This window comes from Sorex araneus, chromosome 3, assembly GCF_027595985.1.
Source record: "Sorex araneus isolate mSorAra2 chromosome 3, mSorAra2.pri, whole genome shotgun sequence".
Taxonomy (NCBI): Eukaryota; Metazoa; Chordata; class Mammalia; order Eulipotyphla; family Soricidae; genus Sorex; species Sorex araneus.
Window position 1 is genome coordinate 93,651,745 of NC_073304.1, and position 18,326 is coordinate 93,670,070.

General features: G+C 43.6%; 2 protein-coding genes across 2 annotated transcripts in view; one reads left to right on the forward strand and one right to left on the reverse strand.

The window, feature by feature from the left end:
* The window catches only part of SHC4 (SHC adaptor protein 4), a 147,527-nt gene that overhangs the window by 47,523 nt on the left and 81,678 nt on the right, over nucleotides 1-18,326 (reverse strand). Inside the window, exon 5 of the mRNA XM_055131722.1 lies at nucleotides 4,571-4,624. Coding sequence (XP_054987697.1) covers nucleotides 4,571-4,624 — 54 coding nt within the window. The remainder of the gene's footprint in view (nucleotides 1-4,570; nucleotides 4,625-18,326) is intronic.
* On the forward strand, nucleotides 10,170-12,078 carry EID1 (EP300 interacting inhibitor of differentiation 1). Its single transcript, XM_055131723.1, has one exon. The coding sequence runs from the start codon at nucleotides 10,256-10,258 to the stop codon at nucleotides 10,865-10,867; it is 612 nt and encodes a 203-aa protein (XP_054987698.1). The 5' UTR covers nucleotides 10,170-10,255; the 3' UTR covers nucleotides 10,868-12,078.

The following is an 18,326-nucleotide window of genomic DNA, read 5'->3' on the forward strand; positions in this document are numbered from 1 at the left end:
GCTGATGGAAGGCAGGCAAATAAACTGGATTTTGAGAAGCAAGTCCAGGTGAGAGAGAGCAAAGATCCTGAAATGAGGAAGAATATCCAACAGGCTTCAAAGTTTGGAGGGTATCTCATAGAAAAAAAGGGTCCTGCACTGGACCCCCAGGGCTTTTAGCTTCCTCCTTGGGTCTTGTTAGCTGTGAGACAGCCAATTGTCTCAGGCAGTGATGTTCAGAGAATGCAGATGGTCCCATCTGGTCACGCTGGCAAAAATAGTTCAGATGCTTCCCACAGCAAGACTGACCAACCCCCATCCATCAGACAAGACCTTGAAGGGGGACATAAGCCAAGTATTTATCCCTAAAGTCGGGCACTCAAAACTTCACTCAGCCGACCTCCTTGCCAACACATCTATCTGAGTGGCTCTCACTTTCTATTTCCAATTCAAGCCAGTGAGCTTTCTCACAATTCTCACAATTCTCTACCAGGGGTTCTACATAGACCTGGTGGAACAAAAGAACCTAAGGACAAAGGCTCATGGAGACATTCTGAGAAGTGTTAGGATTGTAGACCAGGGTAATAGGCACCAGGCAGGCCAGTCAAAAGTTTGATGAGGTTGTGTGTACTGCTCTGAAAATGACAGCAACCCCTGAAACTTAAAATGGGAAGCGGGAGGCAGACAGCAATGATATACTCACAACACTTAGAACTCATTACTTTAAATATCCTAGGGAAACTATTTGAGATCCTCCCTGGGTAACTGAGTTCTAAGTAGAAGTCACTATACTGGCCTTCCCAGCTGGATTCAATGCCCCCCTTTCTTGTCACCCAAGGTGAATGTCCCTTAGTGTCACCAGGAAGCCAGAATACAAGGCTGGAGGAGGTTCTGCTGGTATAAGGTTCACACTCTGCTAAGTGTCAGGTACCCTGTTTAATAAATAGGCCTCATCAGAGACAGAAGAGAGCTCTTAGAATTCATTTGCATCTGCAACAGAGGGCTGGTAGGGAGTTCCCGAGCTGAGCTCAGGAGGTCCAGGGGCCCTGATAGAGATTCTCAGCCAACCAAGCAGTTGGTTCAATGCAAAGTCCAAGGATGAGATGCTGCTGAGGTGATGCCCTGAGGTGCCTGGGATGGCCCAGACTAGCTCAGCAGTGCTGGGGACCCCAGGGCCACACCTGGGTGCTTCAGGATCCCAAGACAAGCACTTTACCTGCTGTGCTATCATACTGGCCCCCAATTTACTTTTAAATGGTGACAATTTAAAACTAAGATTTTCATTTGAAAATATTTATACCCCAGGGGCTGGAGTGATAGCACAGCGGGTAGGGCATGTGCCTTGCACGCGGCCAACCCAGGTTAGATTCCCAGCATCCCATACGGTCCCCTAGGCACTGCCAGAAGTAATTTCTGAGTGCATGAGCCAGGAGTAACCTCTATGCATCGCCAAGTGTGACCCACAAAGCAAAAAAAATAAAAGAAAATAATATATTTATACACCAAACTGATTAGTGAAGAATAGTGTAAACTAGGAAAATAGAGAACCTATTGCTAAAATAAAATAATGATATTTGAATCCAGTAAAAGTGGATTTACTCCCATTTGTTTCATAGTTCTGAGGTAGACACAAGCATATCTGAGTCTGACAAGCTTGAATACTTTGAGTCAAAGAAAATACAGGAATTATTGAAATATTCTTAAGGATTGCTAAAGTTAAATAGCACTTTTTTGTGTAGGGGCCTCGTCCAGCGATGCTCAGGGGTTATTCCTGGCTCTGCACTCAGGAATCACTCCTGGCAGGTCCAGGGGACTATCTGAGGTCCAGAGACTATACCCAGGTTGGCTGCATGCAAGGCAAGTGCCCTGCCCGCTGTACTAACACTCCAGGCTTAAAACAGCTCTTAACTATCATTTTGTACACACAAAGTTATCCCAATGCCCTAGTGAAGAAACTTTCTTAATATTTCTGATGCCAGTAAAGGATATAATGATTATATGGAGCAAACAGAGTTTTTTACTCCTTTTAGGAAATATAACCATTTTCCTTTGAAATATTTAGCATAAAAATCAAACCAAAACAAAACTTTGCAGTGATATCAAATCTGCCAGATTTGATTTTACTGCCACCCCATTCGGACGAGTCTCACATATGAAGGGACTGGCAGAGGAACCCAGGGGCTGAGATCTCCAAGCCTGCTCAGATTGAGACTGGGCCTTCTCCACCCAGACCCCCCATTTTCCATTAGGTTGGCAGCCTCACCCACAAAATACCCCCGGTGCCATGTAATCCCACCAATGGTCAACATCCAGAGACTATAAGACCAAGCTCCCAGAAGCTCGGGGCTGTAAAGTGGCTGTGCGACATCTGATAGACTTGTTCTCCCTTTTGGAGAACCTGACAAGCTACCAAGAGTCTTAGAGCCCACATGGGAGAGCCTTGCAAACTCCCCATGGCATATTCATATCCCAAATACAGTAAAAGATATATACATCCCTCTCGGAGAGTTTGGTAAGCTACTGAGAGTATCCCGCCCGCAGGGCAAAGCCTGGCAAGCTACCTGTGGCGTATTCAATATGCCAAAAACAGTAAAGATAGGTCTCATTCCCCTGACCCTGAAAGAGCCTCCAATTGTTGGGAAAGACGAGTAAGGAGAGGCTACTAATATATCAGGGCTAAGTGTAATAGAGACATTACTGGTGCTTGAATAAATCGACAAACAACGGAATGACAGTGATACAGTGATACCATCCCATACCTTTTTGGGGTTTCTGGGTTATGACATCCTATCATTTTATGACATCCTACATTTTGTGACTCAATTGAAAGTAATAAACTAAATATGGTAGAGAGGAAAAAACCCTGTTAAGTTGCATTTTATTGTCTCATTTCTGAAGAATAGAATGTTTAATGATCAGTGCTTTGTCAACAAGAAGGTAACAGAGTCTCAATGAGAACCTCAATGAGTAAGGTTTGCATATTTCACACATATTTTCTTACCATCACCAATATGCAACATTATGAATGTCACAACCTTTTTTTGCGGGGGCTTTTTTTTGGTGTGTGTATGGAAGGGGTTACACCTGGCAGTGCACAAGGGTTACTCATGGCTCTGCTCTCAGAAATTACTCCTGGTGGTGCTCTGGGGACCATATGGAATGAAGGGGCTCAAATCACGGTCAGCCACGTGCAAGGCAAATGCCCTACCCACTGTACTATCATTCCAGCAATGAATGTCACACTCTTCCTTCTTTTAGCCTTCTATGCATTCACAGGCATAAATAAATAAATCATCATCATCAACATCATCATCATCATCATCCCGTTGATCGTCGATTTTCTCAAGTGGTCTCAGTAACATCTCCATTCATCCTAGCCCTGAGATTTTAGAAACCTCTCTTTCCTCGTCCTTCCCAACGATGCTGCATTGGAGGCTCTTTCAGGGTCAGGGGAATGAGACCCATCATTGTTACTGGTTTTGGCATATGAATACGCCACAGGGAGTTTGCCTGGCTCCCCCATGAAGGCAGTAAAATTGGTAGCTTGCCAGGTTCTCTGAGAGTGAGAACTTGGGTATAAGATGTCAGGAGGTTGGTTTTATAGTCTCTGGTTGTTGGCCATTGATGGGATTACATGGCACCAGGGGCAGTTTGTGGGTGTGGCTTCCAAGCTATTGTAAAATGGGGGATCTGGGCGGAAGAGGTCCAGTCCCGATCCGAGCAGGCTTGGAGATCTCAGCCCCGGCTCCTGCACTCCTGGGTTCCTCTGCTGATTTCTTCATGCGTGAGGCTCTTCACAATGTGTGGAGAGGGGCCTTGACCCAGGGTAAAATATTCTACCTACTCCCTTAAATAGATGTGTTTCCTGTTCAGGCTCAGACTTCTGGTTTAGTAGTGCTCCCGTGTGGTGGTAGGTTGGTTATGTTTTGTCCTGGCAGAGAAATGATATGAAAAAAGTCAGGAGTGACCCTCCAAAGTACAGAGTGGGTTGGAGAGTGCCCACTCTCATTACCCAACTCATGGAAAGGAGCAGCTACCCAGTGTCTCGGGAGAGGAACAGAGAATTCCCTCCATCAGTGCCCACCAGCCTGATGTTCATTCTAGATAAGACTTGGTGGCTTACGCTGTCCATCAGAACAGCAAATAGACTTCCCTTCCTGTACCAAATCAAGTGATTAGTAGGATATACCTGGAACTTTTTGTTGAGAATTCTAAGTCTTTTTGTTAATGGCTTTTTCATGTTATCAACAAGAGTCTTAGTGGGATGTTCTGGGTATCAAACCTAGAGCTTCCTACATGTGAGGCATGCACTCTTATTGCTGAGTTACAGCCCCAGCCCCCAAGAAAATTCTGAGATGATAATTTCATGATCAATAACCTGACAGTGTTATTAACTCATCTAATCATTTATTTTAAAATCAAAATAGTTTAAAAATAAATGACAAGTATTTTTTCAAAATTTTTACTACCTGACACATGTAGCTATTTACAAAGTATAATATATTTAAGAAAAAGACATGTAGTTGCTGATAATGTTTTGCATATAAGTTTCAAAACTCTTATAAAAAGAACTCTATGAATCAATACTTACTGGATCCCCTCCAGAGGCAAATGAAATAGACTGCATGTGATGATTTGCAATGATCTGGAAAATAAACAAGGATGATGTTAGAATCACTTTCTCCTAGTTCATATAAACGAACAGGTGATGTATATGTGTGTGCGTGCGTGTGTGTGTGTGTGTGTGTGTGCCTATGTGTGTGTGTTGTTTCAACTGCTCAGCATTTTTTGGGGAAACCATCCTACTCACATTCCAAAACAATTCATATAGCCCATGAGGTTCAAGTGACTATCATACTCAACCCATTGTCTTTCTCCTTGAAGGTGGATATAATTCTGGTCTACCCCATTAGAAAATGTCATCACTGGGGCTGGAACTATAGCACAGTGGGTAGGGCTTTTGCCTTGCACGTGGCCGACCCGGGTTCGATTCCCAGCATCCCATATGGTCCCCCAAGCACCGCCAGGAGTAATTCCTGAGTGCATGAGTAACCCCTGTGCATTGCTGGGTGTGACGCAAAAAAAGAAAAAGAAAAAAGAAAACGTCATCACTTACACAGCAGAGTAAGACCATTTTTAAAAGGAAGATCTGAGATGGGTAATCTGAGTGTATCCTCCTCTCAGCCTTTAAGGACCAAGCAGGCCAAGGAGTCTGCTAGCCACATCTTGGGTCAACATGGGGTAAAGTTGCCTTTAAAAACTTGGCTTTCTCTCTGGAGGGAATCAGAGCTGAGTATTAAGAGTAGACAAAGTAGTTGGTACATTCATTTCATCCCTTCAATCAATATGTTTCTCCCTTCCTTTTATCTTTTTTCTTTTTATAGATTTTCATTTATCTTTTTAATGCATTCTGGTTTTTTAATATGAGTTGGGCTTCAGTCTTTAACAACCTAAAGTATCCTGACTAAATCCCTATTAAGGCTCCTGATAGGAAGTAAGATTATCCAAGGAAACTGCATTATTTAACCAAGAAGATGATCTTTTTCATATGTGAGTACTAGGGCTGCCTGTTTGGAAACCACAGTACAGTGATCAATGTGAAGAAAAGTATTTGTTATACTGTTGTTAAGGCTCAGAAACCTTCAAACCAATTGGGAGTTGATTACTGATTCCTGTCTTAAAAATTATTTACTAGAGTCTTGAAAAACTGCTTGCAAAGTTTTTTGACCAAGCAAAGTCTGCTCTTTATATGCATAATAATTGAGAAACATGAACACCAAAAGATATTCTCAACAAAGGTAATCATGACTCTCTCTGTTCACTTTCCAAACTGGAAACAATTCCAATGATGACTGGAATATCCAACCAATGGACAACTACACAACAACCTTTTTCTTGCGGGGACGGGAGGACAGAGAGCAAGGTCAAAGAATACATGCTGCATACTTTAATTTATATAAAGTTCAAAAACAGGGGAAATAGCATGATTTTGCTTCAAGTAAGGACTAGTGGTGATTTTTAAGGTCAAGGGGAAAAAAGTGGTTTTCTTAGCTCCTGAAAATAATGTTTCTTGATCAGGAGGTTGTTCCATGAGTATGTTCTTTTTGTGGTATTCAAGCTGTACACAGGATTTTTTTTTACTTTTCTATACTATTTTCTGTATTTATATTTATATTTATCTTTTGGACTGGATCAATAGCACAGCAGGTAGGTCGTTTGCCTTGCATGCGACCGACCCGGGTTCAATTCCTCCATCTCTCTCAGAGAGCCCGGCAAGCTACTGAGAGTATCCCACCTGTACGGCAGAGCCTGGCAAGCTCCCCATGGCATATTCGATACACCAAAACTAGTAACAACAAGTCTCCCAATGGAGACGTTACTGGTGCCCACTTGAGCAAATCAATGAGCAACGGGATGATAGTGACACAGTGATACAGTGACAAAGGGCTAGAGAGATAAGTTTATGGGACAAGGCATATGCCTTGCATGTGGCTAACCCTGGTTCTCTCCCAGAACCATCATGGTCCCTTAAGCACTGCTATCACCACCCCCAGGATGGCTGCACCCAGAAACAGCACCACAACCTAGGATTCTTGCATTGGCCCAGTGGGCTGAGCCAATGAACAGTGGATCAGTGGGCTGAGAATTCCTGGGAGGAGGCCTGGGTCTCATGAGCACTGCTGGGAATCACCCTCTCAAAGAAAAATAAAAACAAAATCAATACACAAAGATCAGTATCCCTCTCCTTATATCAGCATCAGTCAATTAGACATTGTGGGGTAGAGAGGGAGGCTTTTTGTTTGTTTGGGGGCCATATCTGGTGGTGCTTAGGATTTATTCCTGACTCTACACTCAGGGATCACTCCTGGTGAGGCTGGGGCAACTAGCTGGGGTGCCGGAAATTGAACCTGATCGACCACATGCAAGGCAAGAACCCAACCCACCATACTATCTCGTCTGCCCCGAAACAAGAAGACAGTTTTATATGAGTCACTGTCACTGTCATCGATTTGCTCGAGCGGGCACCAGTAAGTAATGTCTCCATTGGGAGACTTGTTGTTACTGCTTTTGGCATATCGAATACTCCACAGGTAGCTTGCCAGGCTCTGCTGTGCGGGCGGGATACTCTCTGTAGCCTGCCAGGATCTCCGAGAGGGATGGAGGAATCGAACCCGTGTCGGCCGCGTGCAAGGCAAATGCCCTACCCTCTGTGCTGTCGATCCAGCCCTTTATATGAGTACCTAAATATGAAACAGATACATATTTAAAAAAAACACATAAAACTACTTGAGAAATTTCACTGAAGCAGATGAATTAGATAAATGAAAAGATACATGTTAACCTTAAGGACAAGAGAATAGCATCATAAAGATGTCAATTCTCCCCTAAGCTAATCTAGAAACCTGATTTCCCCCTAAATTTGTAATTCCATGTATTTCTAAAAATAATCCCACCGATGTCATTCAGGAAACTTTTCATGCTGCGATTCAAACTCGCTGGAAGAATTAATGGGTGTGGTGGTGGGAGGAGGCTGAAGCCATAACTCAAAGGACTGAGCACACGGTGCCAGAGGCCCAGAGCCCAGAATACAAAGCTGGGAGCAGCTCCAGAGCACTCTGAAGCATGGTCAACCTCTCCACCCCCAAACAATTTGTTTCTGGAAGTTTTTTTGGGACTGGAGAGATAGTACCGTGGGTATGGTGCTTGCCTTGCACACAGCCAACCCAAGTTTAATCCCAGGCTCCTGTATTGTTTCCAAGTCCTACGAGGAGGGATACCTGAGTACAGACGCAGAAGTAAACCCTGAACACCAATGGATGTGGCCTAAAAAAAACCCAAAACAGAAACAGAAAAGGTTTTTCTAAGAACTAAAGACGAGATTTTCTTACATATTAACCAAATACCTAAATACTTATAGCCTGTTTTTAAAATTCATATGGAAGACCAAATGTGCAAGAAATGTTATAACAATTTCTAAAGAACAAAGAGACAAAGGTTTCCCTGTCAGCAGGGCATATTATAAAACTACAGACATTCATTAGAATGCATAATCTAAAAACAGACTCACATATTCATAGACTTCTAGTCTATGATAAATGTGGCATCACACAGCGGACAAAAGGACAAATGATTAAATTAGTGAAACTGGCTGAATTTGCTATTATATATAGAAAATATATAAATAGATCCTGTCTTCATACTATTTATAGATATAAATGATTCATAAAAGGGCTATAAAGAACATAAGCAGACAGATAAAAGATTATGCGTGTTCACAGAGAGAAGAAAATCCATCTTACTAGAAAGAAAAAGGCATATGGAAAAAAGAACCTTGAATCTGATGACAAAAAACCTTAGTGTAAGACCCCTGAAGGGCAGAGCAAGCTCCAGACCCTGTTTGATCCCCCACACCACATGAGCATAGTCCTGATGTGGTCGTGGCGGTCGCTGACACCCAACACTCCATCTTCAGTACATCTTCAAGCCCTTGCACTGAACTTCTGGCCAATGTTGTGCCTGAAAGTGGCCCCTGATCCCTAAACTATTACTTGAAAAGTTCCCTCATCCCCCAAAGCAAAGACCCCTGAGGCAGGACAAATGACCACAGGCAAGAAGAATACATAAGAAATATACAACAAAATATTCATAGTTTATAAGATATTTCTACAGTCCTACAAATCAGTGAGAAAAATTTAGACAGTTAATTTTCAGGAGGAATGAAAATGCTTGCTAACCACTCAAAGGCAGTCTTCAAAAAATCAATATTTCAGAACAAGATGCCATTAAATTTGTAGACTGCAGAAGTTAAAAAAAATCCTATGTGGGTATTTTCAAATAGTGTTTAGATAGAACATACACTTTTACAGAAATTTTGGAGAACAACTTGACAGGATTTATTAAAACAAAATATGCATATTCTATATTCCAACTCTTTCACTTCTACACCTTTATTCTAGAAAAATATTTGTCACAAGGTTATCACTAGTTTATAGTATCACAAATTGCCTGCTTGTAGGTTAGTTATGATATAATTATTTAAAGGATTGTTATTAAAATATTTATCTGTACCAACAAAGTTTAATATTCAAGCCATTGTGTGGGTTTGATTTACAAGTTGAAGACAAGTTCATGGAAAATATATAAAAGACAAGCACGAATTTTCCATGAAGATATCAAGAACCTTGTAAACGCAAGTTAAAAGAACTTAAAGAATAAACACCAGTAGATTCTGTTCTCTAGCCTCCCCACCAATCTTTCCCTAGAGAAATGGGGCCAAATACCTCATCATATAATTTGGTAAACATGGATAATGTAACTTATTTGTGAATGTAACCCTTTTTTAAAAAACTTTATTTAGACATCCTGATTTACAAAGTTATTCATAATACAACTGTTTCAGGCATTCAATGTTCCAACACAATCTCACATCACTGTGACCTTTTCTCCACCATTGTCCCCAGTTTCCCATCTATCCCCAAGCCCGCCCCCTAGGCAGGCACAAAATTGTTTAGTTTTTATTGCTTGTTACAATACACCTAAAAAATTACTCTTATATTAATAATTCCCTTTGTCGTGGGGGTTGTTGCTTAGATATACATGCATACTGGCTCTCTGAGGTTACACAAGTGCTGGCTCTCTGAGGTTACATAAGTGCTTGCTCTCTGAGATTGCACAGGCGCTGGCTCTCTGAGGTTGTACAGGTGCTGGCTCTGAGGTTGCTCACGCATGCTGGCTCTCCGAGATTGCACAGGCATGCTGATTCTCTAAGGTTGCACATGCATGCTTGCCCTCTGAAGGGACGTAATCTTTTTTTTAATGAGGAAAGTAAAAGAGCTGAATGGGTTGGTTCTCAATGGTAGTGAGAGTTGGGAACATTGCATGACTTAGCGGTATGGGCTCAGGAGACAGGCGGGCACAGACAGCAAACGGTTAAATTCTTGGACGCCCCTCCTCCCCCCCCCCCCACTTGCCGTGTCCGGGGGCGGAGGAAGGGGGGCTCAGGACTTGCTTAGAGACCCCTACGCTGCAGAGGGATGGACAGAGACGAGACCGGAGGGGGATGGGAGATGGGGGGGAGGGGGATAAACGTCGTCTCCCGTTTCCAGCGCTCCAGCCGCGCCTCTCGCGACGCCCCCCGGGAAGAAGACCCCCCGCGGGGTGGGCGCCGCGCAGGCGCAGCGGGTCACGCGGGCGCGGGGCGTCGGCGCACGCGCACCGCGTCGCCGCGCCGCTCGCCCTGGCAGCCCCGCGCTTGAGCTCGAGCTGTGCTGGCACCATGTCGGAGATGAGCGTGCTGTGCGAGCTGTACGAGGAGTGCAACGACCTGCAGATGGATGTGATGCCCGGCGAGGGCGACCTGCCGCCCATGGAGGTGGGCGGCGGGCCCCGAGACGCGGCCCCGAGCGCCGGGCGCCTGGAGGAGGAAGGCCCGATGGAGGAGGAGGCGGCGGCGGCGGCGGCGGCGGCGGCGGCGGCCCAGCCCATGGCCCAGCCCGCGGGGGGACGCGGCCTGGCCGGCCAGCCCCGCGCCGCCAACGCCAACGCCGCCAGCGCCGCCAGCGCCAACGCCGAGCGTCCCCGCCTGCCCGGCCTGGAGAGCGAGGACGAGGGCGACGAGTTCGACGACTGGGAGGACGACTACGAGTACCCCGAGGAGGAGCCGCTGAGCGGCGCGGGCTACCGCGTGTCCGCCGCCCTGGAGGAGGCCAACAAGATGTTCCTGCGGACGACCCGCGCGCGCGAGGCCGCCCTGGACGGCGGCTTCCAGATGCACTACGAGAAGACGCCCTTCGACCAGCTCGCCTTCATCGAGGAGCTCTTCTCGCTCATGGTCGTCAACCGCCTGACCGAGGAGCTCGGCTGCGATGAGATCATCGACAGGGAGTGAGCGGAGCGGCCCGCGAGAAAACAGGGAGGAGGAGGAGGAGGAGGAGAGGAGGAGGAGGAGGAGGAGGAGGAGGAGAGGAGGAGGAAGCTACTCGAGGAGAGAGAGACCCAACATTCCGCCGCCTCTTGGGTTATTCCAAATAGATCCGTGCCAATGAGAAACTTAATGTGTTTTTTTTTTTTAATTTTTCAAAAAAAAATTTTTTTTTTTTTTTAGTTTTGTTTTGCAGAATGGAATAGGGCAGTGACTGCTCGGTTGGAATCAAGGAAGCAACGTTCTAAAGAAAGAAAGAGGAGCTTAGGACTGGTTGTTGATTTTATTTTATTTTTTCAGGACTGTCCCTACGGCAAAGGCTTTGACTTGGTTATTGATCCAGATTTATTTTCCTTGCGTTGGAGGAGAGAAAAAAAAAATCTTTCCTTATCTCACCGTCAGGGCTGGTTATACCAGAGTAAGTCGTGGTGAGGACGAGCTGCCCGCACGAGAGCCCCACTGGTAATTACGAGACAGCAGAATAACGGATGTATCCGACTTAGGACATGGGCAGCGTCTGAGTTACTTGGACTGAAAGCCTATTGAGGAAACTCCGAAGATTCCGCTTTGTGATCTGTCCAAGCAATGGCTAAATTAGAAGGCTAAGTCTTTTTTTGTGTAAGATGGAATTCTTTAATACCCCAAAAGAATAAGCAAATCCAAAATGAAGTATGTATTACGTGTGCTGTATCTTAAAACGTTTTCCTAAGAGCATCTAAAATTTCGTTTGTATCTGTATCTTGCTCATTTAAGCCACTGTGACCTGTACTTAAAGAAAATTTATTGTCAGTCATTTTTAGGTAAAAAATTTTGATGTCCTGAATATTCAGATTTAGATATTAAAATGTGTGTAAAAGAGCAGAGAAAAAAATCTATTTCTAACACCCTTGAATACTAGAATAATTTTCTGTTTCACTTGCTCTCATTTTTATTTAACTTTGCAGGCAGAAGACGGGTTGAATTTTACATTGTAAGAACTGTTGAGTGAAAATTGTCAAGTCAAAGGAAAACCCCATCTCTGAGAAAAGATTTTATGAACAATTACACCATCAACCTTTAAAGTTTTAAAACCTACCCAGAAGTCCACCTCAGTTTATGGTTTCTCTCTGTCTCCTCCTCTAAGCTTGTTACTGGTTATGCACCAGCATTCAAGATAATAAAATTTCTTGTTCTGTGTATTTTGTTCGACTAATGATATTGCAACACACTCCCCCCCCCCCGCCTAATTCTTTATTGTACTATGTATTACTACAGTCATTTTCTCTTAACCACTTTCATAGGGGAAAATAGTTTCAAATATTTGATTTAAAAAATAGTGTGTGAAAATATAATGAATTCTAGGAGAGTTACCAACCTAGGAAAGCCTGCCTTATCAATGAGCATGTTACTATGGTTATTTCATTAAGATGCCATTGTTTGATAAGAGTGTCAGAAGGCTGTGCCTAGTAAAACAGTGTATTAGCAAATCTTTTTAAAAAGTACAAGATACTTCTCTGTATACCAGTAAAGGACATATATAAAACAAGACAACTCAGCTTTTATGTTTTAACTGTGTTATAGAGAGGGAGATTCTTTTCTGTAAAATAAAGGACAAATATGATCATAATCACTCAAATCCTAGGATGGTGGAGAGAATAGAAAGACCTGACAGGATGCTTATTGTAAGCATCTAATCTTACTCGCCCATGTCTCACTTTCTGTGTTTCAAGCATAAGTACAAAGCTGTAGTCAGATGAACTTGAGAAAAGGCAATTGCTTATGTGATGTAAGTAAACAGTGCTCTGAAAAATAATATTAATAAGGCTGTTAGTACACAGGTATTATCTACCTCCAGATGGATGCCAGCAAGTCATTTTAGAAAAACTTGAAATCTACAAAGGGGAGGTTTATTCCCTTTCTAGGTTTAGGAATGAATAAGGGGGGAAGAAAATGGATGACCTATCTGTGGGTCCTGTACAGGTCTGAAGTGAATATGAAAGGGGCTGGAGCGATAGCACAGTGGGTAGGGCGTTTGCCTTGAAGTGAATATGAAAGCCCTCTTGAGGAAGAAAGCTAAACTCACTGAATCACTCGTTTATTGGTTTGCTGGTTTTAGGAATCAGTGTTAATCCAATAGTGTTGAAGTTAACATTTACTAAGGAAAGAAAAAGGAAACATTTTAATATCCCTTTAAGGTAATATAAAATCATCAGTATGTATTTTTAGAGTTATCACAGACTACAACTGTTTACCATATTCAGATTTGAGCCCCCAGTACTTATTAATTCTGTAACTGGGTAAATCTCTGCTTTGGGGTTCTGAACTGAAGGTGGGAATAACTGGATATCTTAGAAATTGTGAGGATTAAAAGAAGTGTGTGTGTGTGTCTGTGAGAGAGAGAGAGAGAGAGAGAGAGAGAGAGAGAGAGAGAGAGAATACATAGATAAACTAAAAGGTTTCCAGGAAATTCTGATGTAGGTTTTGTGATGGGTGAGAGGACAAGAATGGAAAAGGAAGAAGGAATTTAAACCAATGGGAACACAGTGTGATTTGGCAGGATCTGCATCTATTCATATATATTGCATATACTTGCTTGGATCAGCTGTCCCACATTGTTTGCTCTGTGAGCACATCTATTTTTGCTTGGCTTGTACTTATAATTTTCATTTCCTAATTGAATATTAACAATCATAAATCACAGAGTAAAACTCCAAGATTTCTATTTTTTTTTTCAAAAGTGAAAGAACTGCAGCAACTGCAACTCAAATCTTTACCGGAGTCACATGGTGAGGATGAGGGAGAGGGGGGAGGGGCGTTAAGAGTGGAGGCAGGGGTGAAGGGGGCTAAAGGGGAGGGGGGATCAGATTCACCTTATCAGAAAAGTATTCTATTTACATAGTTCCCAGGATTTTCTCCCTAATACAAGACCAAGCGACATCATTACTTATTATACTACTGTGGTTTTTTTTTGTTTTTGTTAGCCGGACAATTTGCATTAGTTGCCGGCCTCTATAGAATTTTGAATTTGCATCTTTTTCTGGAGACTAAAGAATATCTCCACTTTCCTTGCCAGTTTTTGGTTGCTTCCTATTAAGTACCCTTTTCAATGTCAGTACTTATTAAAGTTGACTGGTAAGAGTATAAAAATGAGTAAAGAAATAATGGGAGGGCAGAGAGATAGTATAGTTGGTATAGTGTTGGCCTTGAAAGCGGCTGACCCAGGTTTTATCCTCCCATATGTCCAGCGTCCCATATGTCCCCAAGCACTGCCAGGAGTAATCCCTAAATTCAGACCCAAGGGTAACCCTGAGCATCACCAGATGTGGCCCAAATCACCACATATTACACCACCACCACCACCACCACCACCACCACCACAAGAAAAAAATGGAATGAGAGTTACTGAGACAAAAATTTTGTTTTGTTTTGTTTTGTAGTCACACCTGGTGGTGGTCAGGACTTATTCCTGGTTTTGTGTTCAGAGGTCATTCCTGGCAGTGCTTAGGAGACCATACGCAGTAAACAAACTCACTTAAGTTTTCAGTCCAAATTATGCCTTAGAAGTGGCAGGGAATGAGTGTTAACATTTCTTTGTGTTTAACTCAGAACTTCAAAGGATAGCCTTGAAGAAATCCTTTAACTGAGTTGTTTTGTTTGTTTGTTTTGGGGAAGTCACACCCCCAAACAAAGTGCTCAGGGTTTATTCCTGGCTCTGTGTTCCTGGCGAGGCTCTGGGAACCACACAGGGTGCCAGGGATAAAATACAGGTCAGTCGCATGCAAGGTAAGTGCTGTGCCCACTATGCTATTGCTCGGGCCCCTCTTTTACTGAGGTATTATTGAATAAATCCTTTTCTCATGCTACATGCATAAGGTTTCTGGCTCCTGCCTGCCACCGTTCTTTCTTGAACACACGTTTGAAGGAATGTCTGAACCTTTTTGAGAGGAAGTATCCAGTATGGCACATCTTTATTTAACACGTGTTTCTCTGCTCCATATTTCTTCAAGGTCTGCTACCCTGGCACACACTCTCTACTTCTATTTTCCCTGAAAAAGACTTGTAAGCATATGGCAATATGGCAATATAGTGACCTGACAATGGGTACTGTCGGCAGGGGTGGGGGGAGGGAATGCTGAGAATATACTACCCCCTACCACATACACCACAATCCTGTTCTTTTAGACCCTACTTGCTCCAATTTCCCCACAGAAAGAGATATTTTAATATTTTACATAGCACAGCGGGTAGGGCATTTGCCCTGCACGTGGCCGACCCAGGTTCGATTCCTCCGTCCCTCTCGGAGAGCCCGGCAAGATGCTGATAATATCGTGCCTGCAAGGCAGAGCCTGGCAAGCTATCTGTGGCATATTCGATATGCCAAAAACAGGAATAAGAAGTCTCACAATGGAGACGTTACTGGTGCCCGCTTGAGCAAATCGATGAGCAATGGGATGACTGACAGTGACAGTGATTTTATTTTATTGGGTTTGGGGCCACATCCTGCAGTGGCTCTATATTCAGGGATGATCCCTGGTGGTTCTAGTGGGGACTATATGTAGTGCCAGGGATTCAAGCGGGGGTCAGCCGCATGCAAGAAAAGTGCAGGGTGGTTTTTTTTTTATGTTGATTAGGACCAGAGAGATAGGTGACATGATAAAGCAGATGTTCAGTATGGACAAAACCCTATGTCTGATCCCCAGTACCACAGGCACGGCAAATCAGCCAGGCCAGAACAGGGTATGGTCCAGGTGGCCCCCAGGTCCCTCTGGCCAGGCTCTGCCAGGAGTAGCCCCAGCTCCCCAATGCAGGACTGACAGATGTGGCAAAAGAGAGAAAACGCTAATTCAAACTTGCACTTAAAGAGTACTGCAAGGGGGTTGGAGCAATAGTACAGCGGGTAGGGCATTTGTCTTGCACGCGGCCGACCCGGATTCAATTCCCAGCATCCCATATGGTCCCCCGAGCACCACCAGGAGTAATTCCTGAGTGCATGAGCCAGGAATAACCCCTGTGCATCACCAGGGGTGACCCAAAAAGAAAAAAAAGGAAAAAGAAAGAAAAAAAAAGAGTACTGCAAGATGACTTTAGCTCTCCTAATTCTTCCTCTCCTACAAAACTCCGAAATAATTCACGGGTTTTCATGTCAATGAAATCTTGCAACCAAAAAATCAGGAATTTCTGGTGCCACATAGATGCGTGAACTGTCACTGTCACTGTCATCCCATTGCTCATTGATTTGCTCGAGTGGGGCACCAGTAACATCTCCATTGTGAGACTTGTTACTGTTTTTGGCATGACACTAAAAGTAAACTTGTTAACAATAAATGACAGAAGGGTACCACCTCTAAGTGTCAGAATGGTTTACCCTCTGCCCAGGTACCTTCCAAAATATTCTGTAAGTCAAATACCAATGGAATGCCACTTTCAGAGAATCAATTCAGAATCCAACTAGACAGCAATCTATTTGTGGTTTTGGTTTTTATTTTGTTTTTGTATTTTTGGAGGGGATACACCTGATAATGACTCCTGCTCTGTGCTCAGGGATCACTTCTGGTGGAGACCAGAGAATCATAAATGGTGTGGGAGGTAGGTGCCAGGATGGCTGTATGCAAGGTAAGTGCACCTATCTCCACTCTCAACCCCCCTCTCATATTATCTCTGCCCAGGAGTCTATTTGTGTGGGGTTTGGTTTTTCTTTGTTTAACATATTTTTAAAAAAAATTTACTCCAGTCCCACATTATTGTTTTATACTTGCAGTGCGATGACAACAGACCCTCCACCAGAGTGGGCAGGAATCTATTTTCTCCACAGTTTTTTATAGCACTGTGTAGCAATGTAGCACTGTCTTCCCATTGTTCATCAACTTACTCGAGCGGAACCAATAACGTCTTCATTGTGAGACTTGTTACTGTTTTTGGCATATCAAATACGCCACGGGTAGCTTGCCAGGCTCTGCCATGTGGGCGGGATACTCTCAGTAGCTTGCTGGGCTCTCCGAGAGGGACAGAGGAATCAAACCCAGGTCGCCACGTGCAAGGCAAATGCTCTACCTGCTGTGCTATCGCACTATGTAAGCAGTATATTTTATTCTGCTTTTTATTATTCTTCAGTATATTTTATCCAGGCTGGAGCGATAGCGCAGAGGGTAGGGCATTCACCTTACACGCGGCCGACCTGTGTTCGATTCCTCCGCCCCTCTCGGAGAGCCTGGCAAGCTACCTGTGGTATACTCCATATGCCAAAAACAGTAACAAGTCTCGATGGAGATGTTACTGGTGCCCGCTCAAGCAAATCGATGAGCAACGGGATGACAGTGACAGTGATATTTTATCCTGAATTGTGAAAGCCAATCAGCCATCAAAATGGCAAGAAATGGGGGCTGGAGCAAAAGTGCAGCAAGTAGGGCATGCCATTTGGTTTTCGCATCACCAAGAGCGGTTCCTGAGCACAGAGTCAGGAGTAACCCTGAGCATCACTGGGTGTGGCACCCTCCCCCCAAAAAAGGCAAGACTATATTTTAGAAAAAAATTATTGTGTAGACTATATTAACAGGTTAAGAAAAATGATATATTATAGCATGCTTTCCTTAAGTACTGAGTATGTGAAAAGGTCTCCAAGAATGTTTTAGCAAAAAATAATAGGTTCCAAGTAATGGACACTGATTTACATTCATTATTTTACTTCATCCTCTAAATAACCCTGAGATATGTACCATTGTTAAATCCACTCCATCTTCTCAAAAAAAAAAACTATGAGTAGATATTAAATTTTTTTTATTTCATTTACGAGGAAAACTGAGTATTAATGTATATTTGAAACAGTAAGGCAACCTGCTTGTTAGTTACAAAGTGAAGATTTTAACCTACATGTGACCTCAAGGTCTCAGTGTATTATCATTGAGAAATGATTAAAACTTCAATGAGTTTTTTTTTTTGGCTTTTTGGGTCACACCTGGCGATGTACAGGGGTTACTCCTGGCTCATGGACTCAGGAATCACTCCTCTCCTGGTGGTGCTCAGGGGACCACATGGGATGCTGGGAATCCACCCCGGGTTGGCCGCGTGCAAGGCAAACACCCTACCCGCTGTGCTATTGCTCCAGCCCCTTCAATGAGTTCTTGAGCAATAGCACTCTATATGGTAAAGGTTTAAATATTAGAACCTCAAATAACTAAATATTTCAAAATAAAAATTAGTCTCTGATACACCTAAAGCTGATACAAGAAATTGCATTTTTTTTTGTTTTTGGTTCATACCCGGTGATTCACAGGGGTTAACTTCTGGCTCTGCACTCAGGAATAACTCCTGGCGAAGGTCGGGGGACCATGTGGGATGCTGGGAATTGAACCCGGGTTGGCCGCGTGCAAGGCAAGCGCCCTACCTGCTGTGCTATCACTCCAGCCCCACAAGAAATTGCATTTTAAAAATTAAAAGTAAGCTTTAGAAA

Coding starts and splice junctions, on each gene's coding strand:
- EID1 (XM_055131723.1), top strand. CDS start 10,256: ATGTCGGAGATGAGCGTGCTGTGCGAGCTGTACGAGGAGTGCAACGAC.